Raw genomic sequence first — 25,719 nt, 5'->3', positions numbered from 1 at the left:
CTGCATATCTAAAGGCCATATAGACATGGTGCTTGAACTGGTGGAAATTATGCATCTAAATAATACACATAGCTTGTACAAGCTATAATCTAACAAATAATGTGCAAATGCAGTATGCAGTGAGTAAATAGAAGCATGCAAAGATCTGCACACAGGGATGTATGTTCCTGCAGACAGTAATACTAAACCATTACACTGTATTAATTTATTAATTTTCTATATCTGCTCCCTATTCAGAATCATGTGGGTCTGCCGGAGCCTGTCCTTCTTGTCATCAGGCTGCTTCACGCCTCCATCTGTGTATGAGTTCTATATGATCTATCTCTCATTCATTAGGTCTGACTCATCCTTGTAATAACTACCTCTATTTCCTCCCTGAAGTGCTTTTCAGTTGTTTCTCTATTGCGTTATTACTCTCCTTGACTTTTTGACACATTCAGTTTATTGCAAGAGAGAGAAAGAAGCTTAATGTTTTTATCTTAAAGCCTTCCTGCTGTTCACAGCAACTATCATCTCACCTCTGTCGGTTTTGTTTATCATCGTGCATCTTACCCTTGCCATTCGAAAGTGTTTAGCGTCATGATTCTCACCTTGCCGCCTCAGGGCTGACTCGATTGGTGTGTCGGCTTTATTGCTCTTGTTGTGGTAAGAGACGTGGCAGGGTTCATTGATTTATCATGTTAACATTTTATCTGTTTCAGAAATGTTCATTTAAAAAAACAATATCTGGTTGCTATTTCCCTTTTCAGGCATACCATATTTGCACTGTTAAGATTGTGGAGTAGCTATGCAGGATTCAGCTGCTTCTGAGCAAAAGTTTACTTGGGTAGATTTTGTTCACCTCTGAAATTGTTATAACTAGCTGATGCAAAGCCTGGCCATGGTGTCCAAGGTATTTCCACATTTTTATGGTGATGGAGGTAACAAATACTCTGCATCCCATTTCAATAGGATACACTTTGGTGTTTGAGCCACGCTGCTCATCATCATGATTGCCACTGCTCCTTTAAGCCTCCACTAACTCACTTGACGTGTTTTATTTATTTTACTTGGTTTGATTGGGGTGTTTAAGTACTAGGTTTATAGCCAGTGATTTGAGTGGATTTGTGTGTTTAAAAAAAAAAAATCTATTATATATTGTTTTAAATCTAGTAATTCAGGCAGAAGTGGCCTAGTATTATTTTTGATGTGTTTGGATTGGACTGATAATTAAAACTTTTGTCCCAGTTCTTCAGGAGTCAGATAGTCAGATCTCATCGTACTTCGCACTGGGGCCTCCTGCTGCTTAAGACCAGTGATGTTAAAAAACACACAATAATGGTCAGACACATCCAAGTCAACAACAGAGGACACACTAGTGGGAAGGCCATGGCCAATGACAAGGTCCAGAATATGCCCCTTGTTGTGTGTTGGCTGTGTGACATGCTGAATAAAGTCAATTGAGCTGAGGAGATCAGTAAAATCCCTAGCTAAATGATCATTAAGATGGTCAATGTGCAGGTGTAACACCCACTTCAATATAGAAGTGATTAATCAGGAACTTTTGTATGTAAGTGGCAGTATAGGAGTGAGGCTTTGCATTGCAATACCAAACGAGAACTCAATTATCGCACTGTAATGAAACTCTGAGCCTGGTTCATCTATGTGAAGAAACTTTGTTAATAGAGCCATGAGTTTCTAAATAGCTCTGAAGCTCATTATCTGCCTCAGTCCAGGTCAACCCACTAACAATAGCAGAATTAGGAATTTTCACTGCTTCACGTGCCACTAAATCCATCTTAATGATAAGGAAGATTTCAATCAAATGACTTACCACTCAGCTCTGCTCTACACTGAGCAACAGAAAAAAAATACATAAATATGCTTACTAATTATCCAACTGCTCCTGGCTGGCTCGCCAAATTTCTGTAACACCCACTTCAATATAGAAGTGATTAATCGGGAACTTAGTTCGTTTTTTATATTTAAAGATTAGGTTCGGCTACTGGAGCAGTAGAGATAATTAATGAGGCCACACAACAAACTTAGTTTAAGTACCTGTATTAAACAGTCCAAAAAAGTTCACAAGAAAACACAAATATGTTCATCAAAATAAACAAAGTAAAAACTGGGCCCAGATCAATAAATTGAACACAAAATACACCCCCAGGGGATTTTAAGTCAGTCAGTGTGGTATAAATCCACACCACAGAAATGTGGGTTCTGATGTCCTCCTCTCAGAGTATGCAGAAGAACGGTGAAGTGCAATTTTATCCTACCACCTAGCAGGATCAGCAAAGTTCAGGCAGTCCAGAGGAAATCAAACTCTCCAAATCAGCAGACATCCGTAGGTCCTGGTACAGTTGGATCGCCACCTCTGGACTGGATCAGCACGCAGAATCATACATCCAAAAAAAAAAACTGACCAAAGGAATACGTAAACAGGCTCTCCTGAAGTCTCAAAATGGTGATGGTGCACCACCGACATGGTGCATATTTGGTGCCTGTTTCTCAAGTATATTAGTGCGTGTGTGAATGAATAAATGAGACGTAAAATGTAAATTTCTTTGTAGAAAGGCGCTTTATGAAAATAAGTCCATTTACTTATATTAGTTTACAGCGCAGTCTTGCCACATCCAATATGGCGGCGACGTTGACGTACGGCTCAGCGCTTGATGGGGCGTCTACGTCTTTTTTTCCGACTCGTCTTTTTCAAATTCAGCAGAAGGGGGCGGAGTTTGCCTTCCTTACCCTTCCGGGAATTTCAAAATAAGATGCATGTGTTTCCTTTTTAATAAAACTCACATTACATGAATTTTTTTATCACATGCTCAAGAACATTTTTATCCTTTTAAACATAACATAGTAAATATTTATACACCGGATCTGATAATCATTTTAAAAGAATAATAGATTATTGCTAAAAACTCAGTAATTTAATTTATGAAACCAGCACCCTGTTTCGGTGGTCTGTAAATTGTAATACATACAATTTTAGGGTTGCCAAAAACAAAGATGTGGTGTTCAAAAGTGGCATACTGATTAAATTGAATTTCTTTAGTAGTAAGTGTTGTTGATGCTATTGAGGCAGTTCCACCACCATTCCTATTCTTCCTAATTAAAAATGTGTAAATGCAAGGTTTTTGGATTAAAGAGAACAGAGAACAAGACAGTCATGGATGCAACATACTGTATGTTTAAAACCATCTGCATTTCAACAGCCACAGACCTTTTTACAAAGTGGGTTGTGGCAAAATCCCTCTACACCAAAACTGCCACTGAGGTGTCCAGAAAAATAGTAAATATTCTGCTTGACTTCAGACTTGTAGGATCATTATTGACCAAGGGTGGGAATTTGTAAATGAGGTACAGTTATCTATTTAAAAACAGCGTATCAGTAACAGGCAATATTGGAATGGATCATACTTTCAAGGCATAAACTAATGTGTCTACAGGTCAACCGTGCTGTTTTTGAGGCTTTGGGTGTCAAACATTGCATTACATCAGCCTACCATCCCCAGGTCAATGGACAGGATGAGCGCACCAATCGGAACATAAAGACTGGGCTTGCCAAATACTGTGGGGAGGATCAAAATGATTGGGACATCTACTGTATTTAGGGGGAATAGGGGCAAGGATTAACACATCAAAACAGATAATATTGTGTAAGAATGTGTAACAGAACCATGTTCACTGAGATGGACACCCTATTGTGCTTTGTTTGGAAGACACTTCCACACACCTGGTGTGATAAACGTCACACAAGAAGAAGCGGATGACAAATGTGTTGTTGTGGTTGAGGAGACTGCAGAAGTTGCAGATCTGCATGCAACAGTGACGGTAAAATGGAAGTAAAAAACACATATGGTTTTAAATAACCATTTTGTTATAAGCATTTTATATTTTCTCAAATTTACCAGAACATAAAAAATGTGCATGACACACTAAAGAAGGCATATGAAACAAAAAAAAAGAAGGAATGTGAAATCCTTCCACTTCAAAGTTGGTGAAAAGGTCCTTAAAGCAAATAAGGGTGCATGTAATTTAAGTTCTTTTGAACATGATTCACAGGTACTGAAGCCAGTAAAGAAAGAGTTATTTTTGCTCAAACCAGACAGCTTTGGCAACAGTTGTTTCCATACCATCTTTAGGTTTAGTAACGTAGCCTAATAATCAGCCCTGTTCTGTGGCTGGTACCTACACTGGATTTCCCATATTGTTGCTGACCACACAGCCTTTTTTGAATCATCTACCAGCATGAACGTTTGTCTTCTGCGGACAAATCTCCGTAATGAGGACCATGAAGTGACGTGAAAGCGGTATGAATACAACTTTATCGGTAGTATTTTCTTCATTTTCTTTGGCTCATTCCAAACAGAAACGCCAAACCACCGATCCTCCGCGCAAGCGGACTGCTAACCTGTATTTCCTTTAGCAACAAAACTAATGGTAACCGTTTTGAATGGCTAGACAGATACTTTTTATATTGAAAATGTGGGTTAAAAGCAGATTCTTTAGTTGGTCAGTATTTTAAAAACAGTTTCCTGACTACCAAAATGGAATGAAGCAATTGTTTGCATTTTCTTTATTAGGTGGCCAGTTTGTACCTCGTGCAGTTATCGTGGACTTGGAGCCCGGCACAATGGAATCTGTGAGGTCCGGTGCATTTGGCCAGGTGTTTTAACCCAACAACTTTGTCTTTAGTGAGAATTTTGGTGATGTAATTACTCTGCTGTTTAATAAAAACTTGAAGTGATTTTTATCTAGAATTAGATAAAGAAGATTCTGGTATAGTAGCTATGAAAGATATCTATATTTGCATGTAATGCAGGACAAAGCAGGTAAATATTGGGCCAAAGGCCACTACACTGAGGGAACTGATCTCTTGGACTGGGTTCTGGATGTGGTGAGGAAAGAGGCAGAGAGCTGTGACTGTCTCCAGGGCTTCCAGCTCACACACTCCCTTTAATTGAAGTAGCGCAACGTTGGTGAATGGTGGTTTCTGGCTGATGACCCCGCAGCTGACCAATTGGGCACCGGATGAGGTGCGACAGGCAGCAATGCCCAGCAGGTGGTAACATCTTCCTGTACATTTACCGAGGAGGCACAGGCTCCGGCATGGGCACGCTCCTCATCAGCAAGATCCGAGAGGAGAATCCACACCGCATAATGAACACTTTCAGCGTTGTGCCCTCCCTCAGTGTTTATACCATGCATTCACAAAAGTCCACGTTAAATGTTTGATGTTTTGTCTGATTTGCTTATCCATTTAATGCCGTTCAATTTTTGCCCTTTCCCAAGACTGCACTTCTTCATGCCAGGTTTTGCCCCCTTGACCAGTCGAGGGAGTCAGCAATACAGGTGGAAAAGCAGGATCTTGCTGTTCAGACACTCGCACTTGTGTTGTACTCAATTTATTTTAAACTTGAAATAAATTATTATTCAACTCTAGGACTATGCTTGTCTCTTTACTCCTGCTCCATGTTCTCTTTGGACTTCCTTCTCATTTACTAACTCTGGATTCAGTCACAATTACTGTCAGTCCAGGCCAGTCTGGCCAATACAGACGCAGCTTTTTGACGTCTTTCAGCATCAGTCCTGCCCACGGATTTCAGCTCAATGGCAACCATTACGTAGCTATACCGCGTTTACCTTTCAATCATTGAAAAATTAAACAATAAAATTCATACAAGAAATAACTCCATATCTGGCTTTACCAGAAGGGAACAACAGGCATCAGTAGGATTTTCACACCATTTTATTAGTAACAATGTGTCTGTTAGGTATATATAAGAAACAAAGATAAACTGAAAATAAATATATTAAATTAATAAAATAGAGTGAACAATTTTAATACTTGAACATAAATGCAATACTCTATTTGAATACACAGATATATCTCTTTAGATCTTTATGGCACTACATTTTCTGCACAGTTGTCAGATACGTTCAGTTTAGTAGCTAAATATGAACATTGACAACTACTGTGTGTAAGTCTGTGTATCTGCATGTGCATGGAGACTTGACTTCTGTTGGCCTTGTAAGGACCACTTACCTTGAAAGATTGAACATTTAGTCGATCCTCAATCCAGGGTATCAGTTTGGGCTCTGCATTATTTTTTGATGGCTAACATTGGAGTAAGGAGCTATGCAGTGCTTAAAAATTAGATGTCCAAATCTGTGTCTATTGTAGCTTTGTGTATCTGAATTGTCATAAGAGGAAAACATAAAATGATGTACCCTTCAGGAAGATAAATGAGCATGATTGCTGATAAAATCATCAGAGCGACAGAAGTAGAGAAGCGGCTACAAAAGCATTTACATTACCATTTATATGTGAGAGAAGATGGGGGGTGATGGTTGGGGGAGTCCAAGAAGGACAATCCAATCAGCTTCAAGACACTCAAACACCCACCATTGTCTTCCCGTTTTTGAAATCAAGCAGTAAATAATCTCAGTCATTAACCGTGTGTCCTCAACCCATAAAATCCAGCCTCCGCTCCTCCAATCAGAATATCAGCCCTCTAGCCAGGCCGGTCAGCCAAGCGCAGAAAATAAAAACAATCTTGAGCAGAAACTCTCTGAGTACCTCAGAGAAAGAGCACATTTTCCTCAGTCCAGCGAGTCGAGAGAGAGGAGAGAAACCAAAGTGTACGTTATGGCCAGTTAAATATTTATACATGTGCCTTCAAGGGTGAATATTTGACCCAGAAATCTATATATCAACAAATCAAATACAACACAAGGAATGCATTGAAAAGTCCACAAACTCAAACTTTGTGAAAAACTACAACAGAGATCACACTGAAAATCAAGAATGTTTCCCAAAAAACACTTTTTGCCTTTATGATTGCACCTACAACTCAAGCCTATATTATAGCTTTGATAAGTAAAATAATCATGTACAAAAAAAGTGTCTCTCACATCATTTGCTTGGATTTGTCAGAAAATATTTAAAATATTATTGCAATCTCAACTCTGCTCTGGGTTCAATTATACATTTGGACGACAGATTGTGTTTAATTGAATGAAATAAACATTTTGGTATAACAACACACACCCACACACACATGCTTGTCAGTACCAGCCCCCTCTGCCAGCAAGAACCTAAATATGTTTCTCTTTGAATTGTAGAATACAGTATATACACTGTGTCGTCTGCAGAGGTTCAGTGCCTAGCTTCCCATCACCTTGGTAAAATGATGTGGAAAATAAACTGGAGTTTATTTATCTTCTGTGAGCCCTTTATGTCTTAAAATATTATGGACAATGTTAAAAGTATCGAAAATGTCTGTGGGTGGCAGATAAAGCCTGACACTTTCCTCCTCTTCTTCAATCGTAGTGAGTGATATTTTATATTCTCCATAATCTGTTGACGGAGGAATAAAGAGATCATTGTTTGGTAATAGAGAGAAACATTTTACCGACAATTGTTATATTTGCAGCAGCTGCATGAGAGAAAGAGAGAGACAGACAGACAGACAGACAGACAAAGAGAAAAAACCCTACTGATTATGTCATGTTGACACAGCAGTTATCTGCCAGTCATTCAAGTCAGGGTCAGAGGCATCTGGGAAGAAGGGCTACACAGACCCTACCTAAGTGTAAAACAAGTGTCATTCTTTTTGTTTTAAAAAAAAAAAAGAAATATTCAGAATAAGACTAATTTTATATGTTGATAAGGTGACATTTGTAAACCCCTTTAAATATACATTGGCCCAAGCGTAAGGTTGCAGACCTGAGCATAGTATTTTTGAAAAAACTGTCCTGAGAGCCATCCGCAAGTTTTGACTGGTAAAATGAAACTAGACAATATGCCGTAAGACTAAACTCGTTGAGACGACAGAAAACGCAATCTTACTTAATCCAAATCAAGCCTCTCCAACTCACTGGATGGTGTGATTCCCTCAGCTAAACATCAGTGCTGATGCTACAGCTGCGTGTGAACATGTCTCTCATGGTAACCGATCGGGCAAGGTTCGGTTTGCGGTAGTTCGAGATGTTCACAGGTACTGGCAGGTCCAGATCCTGCTGCTGGACGCTGCGATAGCTGATCCGGTCACCTCCATTCCTCAACCCATCTGGTTGGTGGCGGAGCTGCTGCTGCTGCTGAGGAGGAGGAGGCTGGAGGTAGAAAGGCAGCTCATAGTGGGTGCAGGACGGACAGAAGGTCTGTGAACGCGTCAGTTTTCTGGCCAGTGGAGGGGTGGAGAAAAGGGCAGGACCATTTGGGATGGAGGAAGCGGCGGCCGTTGCCGCCACAATGTTGTGATTGGAGTGAACTGGAGGGAGGCGAGATGTGACAGCAAAGTCTGGCTCCTCCTCCTCCGACTCAGACTCTTCTTTCTTACAGCAATAATACTGGTCATGGGAGAGGAGAGGGAGATGGGCAGCAGAGACGACAGAAAACAGAGGGAGAGACAGGGAAAAACAAGTTTAAAGTGATGCTCACTTAAATATTATATTCCACTATTTTTTTTATATTAGTTAGTTAGTTAGTTAGTGATTTATTCCGAACATGCAAATGATATATAACGTAAATATGAACAAGTAAAACAGAAATAATAATACAAAATGGCCGATCAAGACAATTTTACAAAACAAAACAAAATAAAACCAAAAAAAACAGCACAGTAATTTCACTTGTATGTCCGAAAAGGGGTGGGAAGAAGTATAACTTATTTAATCCCGCCCCTTCTCCATAAAATATTAACAATATTTATTTATGTCCTTCTTATTTTTACATTACTCTTTTCTTAATTATGTATAAATATATACATACACACACACACACACACACGCACACACATACATACTATATATATATATATATATATATATATATATATATATATATATATATATATATATATATATATATATATATACATATATATATATATATATATATTGCCAAAATAGTTATTAAAAAAGTCCCAAATCTTTATAGTTTTTTCAGGACTGAACAGCAGATCCTTTGTAGATGTAACAATGCCCTATCTGGCCTAGAAAACTAAATATTTCATCTTCATGCCTGACATATTCATTGATTTTTAAAACCCACTTCAATCCTATGTGGGAGGACGGAGGGATGGAGAGGGAACTAGTAATAAACTGTACTTATTTCTTAAATATCATGAGAAATGTTATCAGCTCAAAGTGGAGACTGTGTTCTAATTTTCAATCCAGCTACTGTTTCCCCTTCTGTTCTGCTCACCACTTTATCTGTCGAACCTTATGGTTTCTTATTCACACATTTATTTGCACTGAAGTAGGAAACAATACAGTACAGGTACTTACAGCTGTGTCCAAATATCTTTAAGGCAGTAAATATGTCAAGTCATCTTTATATACTATTGCCAGATGTGAGTTTTGCAATAGGACATTTATTTTTTTGTTTGTTTTGATTTTACTACTGACTGATTAATCAAGTTTTTATTGATTATTACTCCAACTACTACATCCCTTCAGTCTGCAGCATCCCATTATCATCCACCCAAGGACAACCTCTGATTTTTGTTTTCTCCACACCCTGACTGCTCAGAGCTGTTTAGGCAACTTAAGGATGGCCTACTACTGGGGAGACGGGTGATCAGGGTATAACATGAATGCATATCCCTACAATGAACACACTCACACTGGTGAGAGCAGCAGAGGCTATCCGGGGTTTATCATTTTGCTGGTGTGCTGGTAAAGCTAAATTAACCCATAGATGATCACACCTATGATTTAAGTTAGCTAGATTTACATATATGAAGCGGTCTACTGCAAGACAGCCCTGGATCTTGCAGGGCGTTATTGCACCCCTACAGTCTACATGTAGTCTACAAGTTAGCAATAAGGCTACACATGTAATTGTCTAAAACACCTAAATGGGTCCATGTAGCATCTCCTCAGCCATGGCTACCCTATCTTTGCAAACTGAGCAACCAAGCATGTACCTTAGGGCTTGGGTCAGAAAATGACTTAATGATTTCTTTGGCAGAGTTAGAAGAGTCCTTGCATGAAAGTGACCTATCTCCACAGCCTTTCATTGATTAGGCTATTAAAGAAGATTAAAGCTGCATGTATATGCATACATATATATATATATATATATATATATATATATATATATATATATATATATATATATATATATATATATATATATATATATATATATATATATATATATATATATATACATACACAAACACACACACACACACATGTGTGTGTGTGTGTGTGTGTGTGTGTGTGTGTGTGTGTGTGTGTGTGTGCGTGTGTGTGTGTGTATGTGTATAAAAGGTACAAAAAAATGTGACTTTGATCATCATTTATTTAGTCTGCAGTACGAGTCCTATTTTAGACAGGCAAAAAAAAAGATATTTAATTCATTAATGAAAACAACATTCAACATTCTACCTGTCTCCCATATTTGTGCTGTGATAAGCCCGGTGTGTAAGATACTAAACATTGGAGCTATAAGCAAAAATGTGTTTGATGCATCTGTATTTCAAAATTTGTTCTTTTGCAAAAAAATTTATTCAGCAATTAAACAATTGGCAATTAAACATAAACAGCCCACATGGTGCAATAGTTTACAAATGTAAACATTCACTCTTGTGGTATTAGTTAAAACTAGCTGAAGTTTGCTTGTAGCATAAACACACAACAGCTCGATTTTATTTTCTCCTAATGTTCCCACATACTGTCTCGGTTAAACCAGTGTTCTCGGCACAGAAAAAGTGATAGAAATGTGGCTCCACAACAGTAAACAGAGTGAGGATTACAGTTGTGCACAGATGAATTAGGTCATACACATCAAGACTTGAAGAGAATGGAATTCAAAGTGCGCTTGAATAGATAAAACAAGTACATTTTGATTTTTTATGAGCTATATAAAGATATTGTGGGGTCCGGGTTCCTGGTGGAAGAATATGATCTTACTGCACGTGCACCTAAACACACAATCACTGCATGCTGCAGTGGTTTGTTTTCTGATTTAATGGTTAACAGGCAATATCATTAAGAATCACCCAGAATGTTATAAAAAAATGTTTTAACTCCTTTTTCTTTTCTTTTTTTAAAAAAGTACTACATGTTGAAGTCAAAGCTATGCTGGTGATCAGTTGCCATATGTGGTCGATAATCGGTCTGGATAAATTGTCATGACATCTCATACAAACATCAAGTGGCGTCCAGAACTCCTCATTTATGGCCTTTAATTAAATGTATCCAACAGCTAAAGACTGCAGCTAAGAAGAATTTTGAAATGGACAACCAATATGGAGTTCCCATAAATTCTTAGCTCAAAAGTATTTGGTTAACAAATGTAAAGCTAATAACCTTCTATAATAACTATTAATGTAACCGTAAATGACCGTCTCTGGCTACCTAATCCAGACAGGTAATCTCCAGCAGCGTTAATGCTCACGTTCACCCCAATGCATGGTTCATTTCCATTTCTTTCTTAGACATATATAAAGAGGAAGAGGTCACTCAGATGCCTTTTAATGTCTCTTGCCCACCAAGTTAGCTGCTGCTCTAGAAAACCCATCTCTTCCCCAGCTTTCCTTCTGTGGCTTCCACTTCTAGACAGGAGTTTAGGTCATCACCCTCAATATAGTTATTTAAGCATAATAAAAGGCAGCTGATCAAAGCAAAGACCCCTGGACGGGTGTTCCGTCATTAATAAAGTATGTGAAGTCTTCATTGTGTGATTTGACTGAATTAATTACCATAATTATCAGAACCCTCAGATATGTATTATGTGCGAAGCTTAAAAGCAAACTATTATCAAATGGTGGCATTTTAATACCCTTTGATGGTGGGGTTACCGTGTTATACCAACTTCATATACGGACATTATACATGTCTGTGTTGATAAGTTCTGTTTTAATAGCATTCATTTTTTTCTTTAGAGTTAAGCTGATTGCTTCACAGTGAGACAGATAATGCCAATTAACTTATGGGAACCCAAATACTGTCTAACATGTCTGAAGAAATCTCAAAATCATTCCTGCGTTAACCCTATTAGCATAAATGTATCGCTTTATTTCCATAATAGGGCTGTGCGATTAATCGATTTTAAATCTAAATCGGATTTATTAATCAAGACGATGTTAAAAAAAGGAAAAAAGGAAAATCGATTTTCCTTTTTTGCAGCTGGCTGCATTACAGACAGAGCTCGTCTAGTCATCTTTGTTTGGTCAAGAAAATTGTAAATGTTGTTACTTTACTAAACTCAAGGAGGATTTACAGTATCTTTCAATTACACTTCATTCCCAATAGGGAAATTTGTTTGCTATTTTACTTTAAAAATAAAGATAAAATATTTGAAAAAATTTATTCCATTGTCTTTTTGTAGTTTTACCCAAAAAATCGAAATCGAAATCGAAAATCGGGTTTTCAGAGAAAAAAATCTGGATTTTATTTTTGTCCAAAATCGCCCAGCCCTATTCCATAATATTTCTAAAGTCAGCTCCATCTTTTCTGTCTTAATCGATGTGCATACATGGAGGGCAACACCAAACTTCAAGCAAAAAACCTCATCTCTTGTAAAATAGGGTCACAGGTTTCACAGATTAAGGCATCTGTGCATGAATATTCACACGCACCATGACTCAAATGCTGAATGCAGCCTCACCTGCAGCCGACAGTAGCACAGTACTGCAATGATAAGCAGTAGTATAACTGTAGCGAGAATTCCACCAGTGATGACCACTGTCCCGGCTGTCATTCGAATGGCTCTCCATCAACACCCTGAAAGAAGCAAGAAGAGGGGAGGGAGGGGGGTGAAAGAGAGAGAGAGAGTGAGGAAGGGAATAAGTGAAAGGAGAAAAATGGAGTAGGAAAAGCCACAAGCTTCATCAGTACAGTAGCTTCATTAAAAAGATTATAACTGTGTGTCATCTCATTGGTGCTTATTGAATTATCCAGCAGCTCGGAGGCATGTAATAGAATCATCCTGAAGGTGCTGTTCATAATATAGACGGGATCTCAGAGTGGAACACAGTCTGTGAGGGAGGAGAAAATCAGCGATCAGCAGCAGGACTGCAATAAAGATGAGACATGGGTATGAAGGGAGAGCAAGAATTTACACGGTGTGAGAGATAGATGGAAATAGATGGGAGATGAAAAACAAACAGAGTATACATGGAAATGAAGAAGACTGGATGGCAGTGTGACTAAAGATGGGATGATGACGAAGAGAAATGGCGATTGGATAAAAAAAAAAAGCTGAAACAATGACAAAAAAAGGGTAAATTCTTGTCTATGAAGAACTTCCATCTGAAGGATTTAATGACAGTCACAAGAGCGAGTTTTTTTCGTACATGCAGCTGACTTTTGTGAGACAGGCTTGCATGTTAAATCTGAGTAGTACTCATTTATATAAAGAGGTATAAAACTATTTTTCTCATATCGGCTCACCAAACTTTTTTTTTTTGTAGTCCCCCCACTTAACCCTCGTTATTATAAGACAAAACTGTGTATTTGCACCATTTCATCACACCTTTCTGTGGTAAAGGACAATAAGGTGTGCTGTTCATTTTACATTTGTCTGCATCTTGAATGTGACAGATACAGGGGGGAGACAGTTTCCCAGCATTACATTCACAATCTAGATAAAGTGTCATACGACCACACCAACACATGGCATTGTGGATAATTGCCTGAAACCAAAAATAGTACATCAGGCTTGTTGCTAAGCTGTGACTCAGTGGCAAAGGCCATTATCAAATGTAAGAACTGTGAGATTTATGCATGTTCTGTCAAGATCGAGCTCAAGTATGACAAGGACACACCCTGAGACAGAAACGCTAAAGAAATAGGAGTTTTTAAAAATATCCCCCTCAGTATCAACTATTCTGAAATAAACATATAGACACTGCATGTAATAAATCAATATGCAGCTTATGTAAACTTTGATACTTTTTCAACTTAGTCAACTTCAAACTCTGACTTTCCTGTAAAGACTGGAATGGAGGGAATATTATTAAAAAATCTACCTGACAGCTGTCAACTTCTCACTTTGAAGCAATTTCATTTCATTTCATTTCATTTTATTCTTTATTTCATTCAAAAAACAAAACAATTTAATACAAACACAAATACAAATGTTCCTAACTTATGAATGAAAAGGGAGCAGAAAGAAGAAGAATCTTATCTGATCTGCCCCTTTCACAAATAACATAAATTAAAAATAATAATTAAAAAAAAAACAACTAAGTGAATAAAAACAACTAAAATAAAATTAAAATAACATTAAATAAAATTACCACCGCCTACGGGTATGTCAATCAAACTCAACATTTTTCGTTATATTTCCTTAACATACAGGCTTTAATTGTTCTTTTGGATGTAATGTTTGATTTGGATTCTTTGTTTTCTTTGTTCAGATTGTTCCATAAATTGATTCCTTTCACAGAAACACAACGTTCCATCAATTTTGTCCTGCATCTTGGTTTTATAAAAATCTCTGTTCCGATTTTAAACCACACCGAACTGTTCAGTTGTTAATGTGCCAAAAACATATATCTGTACCTTTTATTTGGATGTAAGATTTCTAAGGAAGGTGGCCTTGAGAGTTATAATGGATTTACAGTATGTTTCTCAGGCTGCAGTACAGCTGGACTTTCATCCAGTGTGCTGGCCATACTCTGCCGGTCAAAAAGATATGAAGCAACAACTAACACTAACCTTTTGTTTGTAGAGGCTAGTATTGTAATTAAAAGGCTAGTGTGATGATTTGTGGACGTTTTTGGTGAGGAAAAAAAAGAGATTTTTTTTATGTTTAGATGAAACACAAGATTATTCATGTGATACACTGTGAATACAGCAAATGTTCACTAACAGAAAATCTGCTTAAATTCATGAGTTTGAAAAGGCATTCATTTATGAATGTCAAGAGTGATTTAAATGGCCGTGTTTAGGATTTTATAAGCTGCAAAGTGACTGCTTTGGTTTTTTCTACTCTTATTATTTTCTAGTAATTGTTACCACTGGCCCCGTGACCCTGCAAAGGACAAAGCGGGTATAGAAAATGGATGGATGGATGGATGGATGCATGGATGTTACTACTGGAAACAGCTGTTTGCAGTAAATGTCCCTTTCTTTCCCTGCATGAACCAGCAAACAAACTGAACAACTACAGAGGGGGAACTAGGGAAACTAGCTGAGTCATAAAAGCTTAGCAGCCATACAGTATGTAAGAGCTACTGTGAAAATGTATATTGCCCAATATTCCTCATTGAGTGAATAAACATAAAAGCAAAGAAGGCTGCTGATTTTGCTTTTTGTTTTCTTAAATTGAGCAGAAAACAATAATTTTGATAGATATGGTGGATGAATAATGATGATACCAAAGTATGAGAGAAAATTTGAAAGATTTTTGTGGCAGTAGTGGCCTTCATTGGGAGAGCATGGACAGGAAACAGGAAGAGAGAATGGGGGAAGGTACGCAACAAACACCAAAAAGGTGGGACTTGAACCTACACTGCTTGCACAAGGGTGATGGCCTCTGTAAAAGGCACCTCCTCAACCCACTGAGCTATCCAGGCCCCCTTTGAAAGCTGAAACACAGATTCCCAAAGTTGTTGTGATCAGTGATGGTCATGTTCACTGACAGCCTGAACCTCTGGGGTTCAAACTCAAAATGAAAGCTGTGCATCACCAGTTCAATCAAACCTGATTAGGGATGTGTCTTTTAAAATAAAATACAGCTCACAAAATGGTATAAAAGAGAGTTAATTTGTGTCTTATTTAGCTCAGAAGTCAATTTTATCGATTTGAAGTGACAAACTCATATCCAAGGCCAATTATCCCTAAGAACACATTACCAACATAATCAGACAGATTTGTCCTCGTTTTTCCTCTGCAAAGAATGGAGCAATGAATCAGTATCAGTATAAGTGCTGAGGCTGATGTCATCTAATCCAACTTGATGTGGAGATTAAGCTGATTGAACTTTCATCTGCAAACACACTCCTAATTAATAGTACAGGTTTATAATCTGACAGAATAACTGAACCCATTCCTCACAGAAGTCAAAAGTCTGCAGACACTTTGTTTGCATATATAGTTTCCTATGTCTAAGAATTTGGATGCAGTTAGCTTTTGGTTTGAGGCAATGCTGATCTTTACAATGACATACATATCAGGCCAAGAATTTGGAAATGCCTACAGTAAGTACGGTATTTTTAGTCATAAATAGTTTCTGGATCTAGTATTTACTCTGCATAAGTGGCAAATCCAAGTTGTCAATGCAACCAGTGCAGCCACTGTCTCAGAGAAAACCAGGTGTCACCCGTCTCTTGTACAGTATTTCATTTTTAGAAGGTGTCATTTATGTCAAATATAGCTGGTTTTAAAATCCCTGAGTTTCAAGCAGGAAGTTTCAACAAAAGCTTTCCCAGAGGGGACAATTCCAACTTGGAACGTCAGAGAAACCTTGCATACGACAACTTCAAAGTGTCCATGTTTTGTCCAACTTTGCAAGTAGAACGCAGCCAGTTTGGGTGTGACTTCAGTCACTGAGCCCAATGAAACTCATTTAGTCCAGTGTCAACAGGATGCCGATGCTAAAAAGGACAGCAGAAACTTCCAACCAATCTCCAAAACCACCATCAAAAATATTGTCAACTTACATTTTCCATTATCATTTACAAGGCGTTCTGTTGTCTTCTATCTATTCTATTCTTCCTGCCTCTATCTCTGCGTTTAATTCAGAATGTCCTTGATCTTCAGAGGCCAGTTCTGTTTCATGGGCCTGCACCACCCCAGAGATCTATCCTGGTTTGGCATCCATTTCTTTTTCGGCTTTGCTGCCACTAGAATAACGTAAGTTCGATTTTTTTATTTTACAAGTCAATTCAATTCAATTCAATTTTATTTATATAGCGTCTAATACAACAGATGTTGTCTCTAGACGCTTTCCAAAAAATCCAGAACATGAACATAAACATAAACATAAACCCCCGAGCAATTATTACATAAACAATGGCAGGTAAGGAGTGGCAAGGAAAAACTCCCCTTTAGGAGGGAAGAAACCTTGAGCAGGACCAGGCTCATAAGGGGGGACCCTCCTGCCGAAGGCCAGACTGGGGGAGTCGGGGACGTCAGCAGCACACAGCAGGCAGGTGGAAGCAGCAGCCGGATGACCAGAGTAGAGGGGGGGGGGCGGGGGTGGTCTAACATCAGACGCAATTTTACCCCAGGAGACATCGTGGTCATAATGTATGAATCAGCACCTCGAAACACCTGGTTGACTGGAAAAATTGCAGAGACCATCTTGGACAAAAAGGGACTCGTTCGCCATGTTCGGATAAAGACCAAGACTGGATTCCTGAACAGGCCGATCACCAAGATTTGTCTTTTGCTGGAGGCAGAAGAACTTTGAAAAGCCCAGATGGACTTGGTGTTTATTTTGATTTTTTTGATTTTTGCCCCTGCATACGCTACACCACAGTACATACACTATGGACTCTTTACTGATCTAGAGTGAAGATGAAGATTCCTCTTATTCACTGACTGGGTGCAAAGAAGAAAGAAGATCTCCATAATAGATTGTTTAATATTGAAATGTACTTATGTGTGTGTCTGTTGTTGTATGCTTTACTTATTATTATTGTTAAATTGGTAATTATTATTGTTTGAGGCATAATAATTAGGGGCCGGTATTGTAGCAGCTAAACATAACATTCTTGATTTGCTTAATTATAATGGTACTTTAAGTTTAAGTTATGGATAAATTGAAATTATATTTGCGTTACGTCATCACGTTGGGGCTTATAGGTGTGGCTTTAATTTGTTGGTTGGTTGGTTTGACAAACGAAAGTGTTCATATTGTAGGCTGATATATTTTTTGTTGACCGTCACTGTTTTTGCTTTGCTTCAGCCACGTAAATATTCATTGTTTATTTTATTTTTACACTATAATAATCAATTGCTGCCAAGTGATATTTTTGTTACAATAAACCTGGATCAGTTTAAGAATCAATACAACAGACTTTTATTTTTCCCTTTTTTGAGTGACGCGTCAGCAAGCGGCCTCAGCGGCCTTTTTGTTCCTACACTTACAATTTAAATAAAAGAGAAGCTTATTCTTTACCATGCCAAATTAATTTTTTGTTTTGTTTATTTAGCTCTATTTTCAAGATGAAAGTTATTCAATGTTGATACTCTGCCATGTCCCTGGAGAAGAAAGCAGCTATATCACCGTGTGATGTGGGAATTGTACCACCTTGGAGTCCAGGGGACCCCTTCCCCTGACAGTGCCTTCAGATTCTGTCCATAATACAGTAGTTATGAAAAGAATTGGTGATAAAGGGCAACCCTGACAAAGTCCAACTTTCACGTGGAATGAATCCGACTTACTGGCAATGCAAACCAGACTTTTGCTCCATTTGTACAGGAACTGGATAGCCCATAGCAACCCAGTTTTGAATTTTTCTTATTTAAGCGCTTGTGTTTTTGCAATCCTGCTCAACAGCGTTTTTTTTTTAGCAAATAATTCCCTTCCTCTTCGTCTCTCCTGCATCTGCGTCCTACTCATCATGACTGAACGGACCAGCTTGGAGCAAGGGAAAGATAAGAAAAGATATACGCAGAAGGCTTGACAAGACACAGGTGCACACAATCAGGGGAGATGGGAACAAGGGCAGTCAAGACATAACTTTAATATAAGGACATGAGGTTTAAAAATAAAACAGGAACCTAAACACCAACACTGTGGAAACCCCCCCCCCCAATCTGTGACATAAACTAAACACCATGACACCCATCCATCCATCCATCCATCGTCCGCCGCTTATCCGTTCCCGGGTCGCGGGGGCAGCAGCCTCAGCAGAGATGCCCAGACTTCCCTCACCCCAGACACTTCCTCCAGCTCTTCCGAGGGGAGTCCAAGATGTTCCCAGGCCAGCCGAGAGACATAGTCTCTCCAGCGTGTCCTGGGCCTCCCCGGGGTCTCCTCCCGGTGGGACATGCCTGGAACACCTCCCTAGGGAGGAGGGACATGCCTGGAACACCTCCCTAGGGAGGAGGGACATGCCTGGAACACCTCCCTAGGGAGGCCTCCAGGAGGCATCCGGTACAGATGCCCAAGCCACCTCAGCTGACTCCTCTCAATGTGAAGGAGCAGCGGCTCGACTCCGAGCTCCTCCCGGGTGACCGAACTCCTCACCCTATCTCTAAGGGAGCGTCCAGCCACCCTGCGGAGGAAACTCATCTCGGCCGCTTGTATCCGCAATCTTGTCCTTTCGGTCACTACCCAAAGTTCACGACCATAGGTGAGGGTAGGGGCGTAGATTGACTGGTAAATCGAGAGCTTCGCCTTTCGACTCAGCTCTTTCTTCACCATGACGGTCCGGTACATCGACCGCATAACTGCGGACGCTGCACCGATCCGTCTGTCAATCTCCCGCTCCATCGTTCCCTCACTCATGAACAAGACCCCGAGATACTTGAACTCCTCCACCTGAGGCAGGACTTCCCCACCCACCCGGAGAAGGTATGCCACCCTTTCCCGATGGAGAACCATGGCTTCGGTTTTGGAGGTGCTGATTCTCATCCCTGCCGCGTCGCACTTGGCCTCAAACCGCCACAGCACATGCTGAAGGTCCCGGTCCAATGAAGCCAAAAGGACAACATCATCCGCAAAAAGCAGAGATGAAATCCTGAGTTTCTCAAACCGGATCCCCTCCGGCCCCTGGCTGCGCCTAGAAATCCTGTCCATAAAAATTATGAACAGGACCGGTGACAAAGGGCAGCCCTGCCGGAGTCCAACATGCACCGGGAACACGTCTGATCTACTGCCGGCAATGCGAACCAGACTCCTGCTCCGATCATATAGAGACCGGACAGCCCTTAATAGAGGGCCCCGGACTCCATACTCACTGAGCACCCCCCACAGCACCCCCTTCTCCACCCACCCGGAGAGGGCACGCCACCCTTTCTCGGTGGAGAACCATGGCCTCGGTCTTGGAGGTGCTCATCCCCGCTGCGTTGCACTCGGCCGCAAACCACCCCAGCACATGCTGAAGGTCCCGGTCTGATGAAGCCAACAGGACAACGTCATCCGCAAAAAGCAGAGACGAAATCCTGTGGTTCCCAAACCGGATCCCCTCCGGCCCCTGGCTGCGCCTAGAAATCCTGTCCATAAAAAATTATGAACAGGACCGGTGACAAAGGGCATCATGACACCATGACACGAATGACACAATCAAATGCCTTCTCCAAGTCGACAAAATACATGTGAACTGGTTGGGCAAACACCTACGCCCCCTCCAGGAACCTAGTGAAGGTATAGAGCTGGTCCATTGTTTCACAACCAGGGTGGAACCCACACTGTTCCTCCTGAGTCAGAGGATGGACAATCAATTAGACTCTCCTCTCCCAGCACCCATGCTTAGACATTACCAGGGAGGCTGAGGAGTGAGATTTCCCTATCTCCCTATAATCTGCCAATCCAGAGGAACAGCCCCATGTTACATTTTCCAATTTTTATGTCAGTTATCACACATCACACATTCACAAGTACTTCCAAAGTGAAATTGCGCTCAAACATTCTCACTTATGTTGTACCTTGTATTAAAATATAGCTACATTTCTTTTCTATCATGTAAAAACACACACACACACACACACACACACACACACACACACACACACACACACACACACACACACACACACACATTGCCTGAGTCACAGAGCCGGCAAAGAAGGCAAAGCACATCTTCAGGGGCCATATTAATCAGATCAGTGTGTAAGGGATGCGTTGCACCGAGGTGATGAACAGAGTTAATTATTCAACCAACACACACCCACAACCACACACATACACAGATGGAAGTTCAAGCCCCATTGTGAAATAGCACCGTAGAAATGTAAACCTGTCAACTCAGCTCCTTTTTCCCTGGACTCATTCACAGGAATAACAGGAGTTGGGGGTAAAAGAAGAATAGCAGCAGTTGCACATGCAAAAACATGCACAGTCACATGCAGAAATTTTAGTAGTAGCTAACATGCTCAGACAGTGGGCTTTCGAATAAATTGCCACGCATCAATGAAACATGGCAATGATCGCAGTAGAGTTCTTGCACAGCATAATGGTTGTTGACAGGCTTTCAGTGAAATGGGTAAGTGGGCATCCCACACACAGACAATAACAGGCCCCAAGAACAATGGGAAAAGCAATTTAAGAGTGGTGGCTCTTGGAAAATGAATTCACAAACACCGTGGTAAACAAAGACATGATACATATGCACATTAATTGTCCGTTGAGCCAAACAGGCCTTCATTCATTCACTCATCCATCCAGCTGAGCGTGTCAAAAAATAAGTCACGTCCCACACCAAGCCGAGTGGCTAATTGTTTGCCAGGATAGTCGCTATAATGATTTTTATCTGCGAAAAGTGCTATAGAAATAAAGATTGATTGGTTGATGTGCTATACATGAGGATTATATAGCTTCAGTCTGTGAATAAGAAGATTAACATAATGATCAACACGTCAGTAAATGTTTATTCAAGTTTATCTAATGACTCTAATCTCTAAAAAAACTCAGCATTTTTAACCATTTATTCAACAGTTTCCAAAATAATCTATTTTGACTATTTTGACAAATCCTCTCATGTTGTAGTTTTATCAGAAAATGAATATTCCGATTACTTTCAGGGGACTTTAATATTTTCACTTACTCACTTACTTATCACTTACAACAAAATGTGAAATAAACACTGATAGAAAAAACAACATGCCACTTTTATAAACCTTATAAAATGACAAGGAAAGGGTTTAACTACTCCAACTTTTCATATTTGCTATTGTGTCTGAATTACAATACAGAAAAATTTGAGGGGTATTTTTTAATGAATGAGCTTAGTGGTGCTGGTAAGCACATTTGCTAAACTTTGGACAGAGCCAGGGTGGCTGTTTGCAGCGACTTAATGCCATGCTGAAAAAATCCCATGACTGAAGTTTCCAATCTTACACATGAATGTCTGTTTAAAAGGTCTGCTTCTTCTTATGTCTTAATAAATCAAACATTATAGATCTATCTACTTGTGGTTCAAGAGCTGCACAGGAATAGTGTCAATTTAAGCTCAGGACTATTGATTATTAAGAAGAATAATCTGTGATGCACTGAATGCAGACTGAAATATACTGTCATGTCGAATTTTTGGCAATCTATTTATTTCCCTAGGGTTTATTTTTTGCAGCATCTTTAGTCCAGCCCCATCTTTCACTGGGCTGCTATTATTTTGATCTTCTTCATATAGCTTGAAAAATGATAAAAGATCAACTTACAAAAAAGGTTATGCATATAAGCCTGGTTCTCTGATTAGCATGAGTGGGTGTCTCACTGTGGGAGATTTCTCCTGCATGACCTTATCAGAAGCTCAAATACCATTACGCCAGCCAAGATGCCTATGTCAGTAGTGCCCAGCAACTCCTTTTATATACAGGGCTGACAAAGCGTCAGTCATCATTCAAAACAGGCTCACCACTGCCTCGCTTCTGTGGCAAGGAGGGCATCTGGTGAGACATCCAGTCATGCTAGTCAGAGAACGGGGCTTATATGCATAGTCTTAAGTTTTCTTTCATAGCATTCGTTTCCTGTCTTACTATACTGAGACATCCTGACTCCCGGATTGCCAGATCAGCCTGTAAAGAAGAAAATTGTTCCCAGAGGTATAGGGGAGGGTCCTGACCTAAGAACCTGCACTGAGCACTGAGTGTGCCAGGGTTGATGCGGTGACATCCAGTTTGTAAAAAAAAAATGTATGGGTCAAAGCCCAACATGCTGCTGCAGACACATCTTGGATAGAAACCCCCTTAAAGAGAACCCACCACGTTGCTAGACCCCTTGTGGAGAGCGCATATAGACCAGCAGGGGGCTGACACCCATTGCTCTTATAAGGCAGGGCAATAGCTCTGACTATCAAGTGAGAAAGATGGTGTTTTGACACAGGTTTGCCCATATGTGGTTTTACCCATGGCACAAAGAGCTGGGGCCTCATTTATAAAAGAGTGTGTAGGATCCATACTAAAAGTGCACGTGCGCCCAAAAGCCGAAAATGGCGTGCGCACAAAAAAATCTGGATTTATAAAACCGTGCGCACGCACACTTGCACGCAATGTTCGCTTTATAAATCACAGTCCAGCTGGAAGGTTGCGCACGTGAATTCGCCTCATACCCCGCCCTCTACATGCCCACTTCATACCATGAATGGGCAATGCAAACTACATGATGATTGTATTTGCATATAAATGAGCCTGCTGAGCATGCGCAGCGGCTTCCTGCTGCCTGTTTCTGCTGTACGTCAGGATGAATGAGACGCGTCGAGCAACGTGCCACTTAATTTCTGAGACTGAGATCGAGATGTTGTGGATGAGGTGGAGGCCAGGAAAACCACATTATTTGCTGGTCACAATAAAAGTATAAATAGTATATAAATAGTATAAAATAAAGCGAGTGAGTGGCAGAACGTCGTTGCTGCGCTAAACGCCGTGAGTGCCACGGACAAATCTGTTGCAGAAAAAAAAAAGAAGTGGTGTGATTTGAAGGCGGAGGCCAAGAGGTACGGAGCCCCTAAAGCGACACAGATTTTTTTTATATATATAATGAGTTTTACGTGCTCGCGTGAAACCTTTAAGGCTGATTTATGGTTCTGCGTTACACCAGCGCAGAGTCTACGGAATAGGCTCTGCGTTCGTTTTAACGTGGAACCATAATTTAGGCTTTACGCGTGCGCGTAAAGGTTTCACGCGCACGTAAAACTCATTATATATATAAAAAAAAATTGTGTCCCGTCCGTAGAGTGGCCCGGCACTCATTTGTTATGTCCTCAGTCACTCTACAGTTGGAAGCGGTGGGTGACGAGGAGGTTCCCGGCACGGCGTGTCTGATATGTGATGACATTAAAAGTATGACATGAATCTGGCTTCATTTCACCACCTCACCGCCTGCGTTGCCAGTTCCCCATATCTTCAAAATGTTAGTGCGCTAGGGTCAGGGTTGGCCCTATTTTGTGCGCACGCAAGCTTTATAAATGAGGCCCCTGGTCACTAAAAGTCTGGGTCCTGTCTATACAAAGCTGTAATGCACGGACCGGACATAGAAAATACAAACGCCTTTGCTAATTTGAGACAAAAGGTGGAGGATAAAAAGCATCTGCTCTATATCAGAGCAGGAGCAGGAGGTATACAGGCTGGGTTAGGCCTCAAACAAACATTGTTGTCATTGGTGGAAAACTGAATGCACAACTGATGTACAGATAGTGCATGAATCTCCCAAACCCACTTAACTGAAGCTAAAGCAAGTAGTAAAACTGACTTTAAAGACAACAGCTTCAAATTCACATGTTTGAAGGTTCAAAAGGGTAACCAGAAAGGTTGTTTGGAATGCTGGGAAGGTCCCATGATGGTGCCAGAGGTCTGGATGTCTACGACATGCACCCTTCATAAAACGACTCGGGCTCTGTCCCACTATTTTCCATTCAAAGCCAATATGGCTGAAATAGCTGCCAGATATACTGTACCTTAATTGTTGAGAAGTTTTTCTTTTCTCAAGCAGGTCCTGCAAAGGACAGAATCATTGCCACAGTACATTGAAAAGGTATGGCATTTGATTTCACACACCAACCCTCAAAAATACGGCATTTTTGTTCATACAGCGCTCTTGTTGAGGATGCTTGAGCACACTGAATATTATCAATAACATTATGTGGGAGGCCAGCTGTATTCAAGTTTAACCACTCACAAGCCAAGCCCACAGGGCCAGCCTCTCAGGATATGGGTGGAATACTTCCCCCCAAGCTTGAGACAGCAGATCTCTCCACAGATGTAACGGCCATGGACGGGAGCACGTTAGCTGAATAATCTCCACCAACAAGTTTTCCTGTCCAGTGCAGAGTTATCAGGATCATAGACAAGCCTTCCTTCCTCACTCTGGCCAGAGATGGAGGGGAAGCATACAGGAGGTTTTTTGGCTACTCGTACGACAGTGGATCCAGTGGTGCTGTCTGTTTGTCCAGGGAGAAAAACAGAGGGCACTAACCGTTCTCCACTGATAAAGGTCCATGGTCACCTGACAAAACCTCAACCAGCTCTGTTACACTTCCGGGTGTAACCTCCAGTCTGCATACATTGGGTTGCCCCTGGACAAAATGTCCAACCACGATTGAGAATGCCTGGTACGTGTGTGCCCTCAGAGATTGCACATGAATGCTGCTCTAACCTACCAGTCTGTGTGGCAGTGTGTGCAACTGAGTGGATCTCACACCTTGCTGTCTGTTTATGTGGGCCACAACTGTTGCATTGTCTGACCACCCCAGGACATGATGAAGAAAGAACCAGGGAGGAAATACTTCAGAACCAGATGCAAAGCCTGCACCAAACAATCTATATACAAACCGGATTCGGTTGAAGTTGGGAAATTGCGTAAAATGTAAAATGTAAATAAAAACAAAATACAACGATTTGAAAATCCTTCTCAACCATATTCAATTGAATACACTACAAAGACGTCATATTTAAAGGTATAGTCCCCTGATTTTGGAGGGCTAGCAAGATTTGAAAGTGGCACCTCCTCTAAGCCCCGCCCCCTCCTCCCCCTCCCGTCAGCGCCCCCGTCCAAAGCCACGCCCCCACAAACTTTGGGGAACGTGCATTTGCAGGAGTCGAGTTTTCCAGGATATTTTGGACAGCACATTTTCAACAAAACTACCCCATGTCTCATTCACCTGTAAG

The 25,719-nt window shown here is 40.4% G+C and overlaps 1 protein-coding gene across 2 annotated transcripts in view; it reads right to left on the bottom strand.

Annotated features, from left to right (window-relative positions):
* Positions 1–5,757: 5,757 nt before the first annotated feature.
* Positions 5,758–25,719, bottom strand: part of fam163ba (family with sequence similarity 163 member B, genome duplicate a) — a 41,142-nt gene continuing 21,180 nt past the window's right edge. The window contains exons 2-4 of one of the 2 annotated variants that reach the window (XR_009783495.1): positions 12,611–12,726; positions 7,841–8,340; positions 5,758–7,348 (exon numbers count right to left, since the gene is read on the bottom strand). Coding sequence is in view for 1 of the 2 variants with exons in the window: in XM_061734299.1 (XP_061590283.1) it covers positions 7,891–8,340; positions 12,611–12,703 (543 nt within the window). In the remaining variant the exon portion in view is untranslated. The remainder of the gene's footprint in view (positions 7,349–7,840; positions 8,341–12,610; positions 12,727–25,719) is intronic. The other variant, XM_061734299.1, reaches the window with a different exon arrangement.

Source organism: Cololabis saira, chromosome 11 (genome assembly GCF_033807715.1).
Source record: "Cololabis saira isolate AMF1-May2022 chromosome 11, fColSai1.1, whole genome shotgun sequence".
Lineage (NCBI taxonomy): Eukaryota > Metazoa > Chordata > Actinopteri > Beloniformes > Belonidae > Cololabis > Cololabis saira.
Note: the sequence above shows the minus strand (reverse complement) of the source record. Positions and strands in the feature narration are given on the sequence as shown.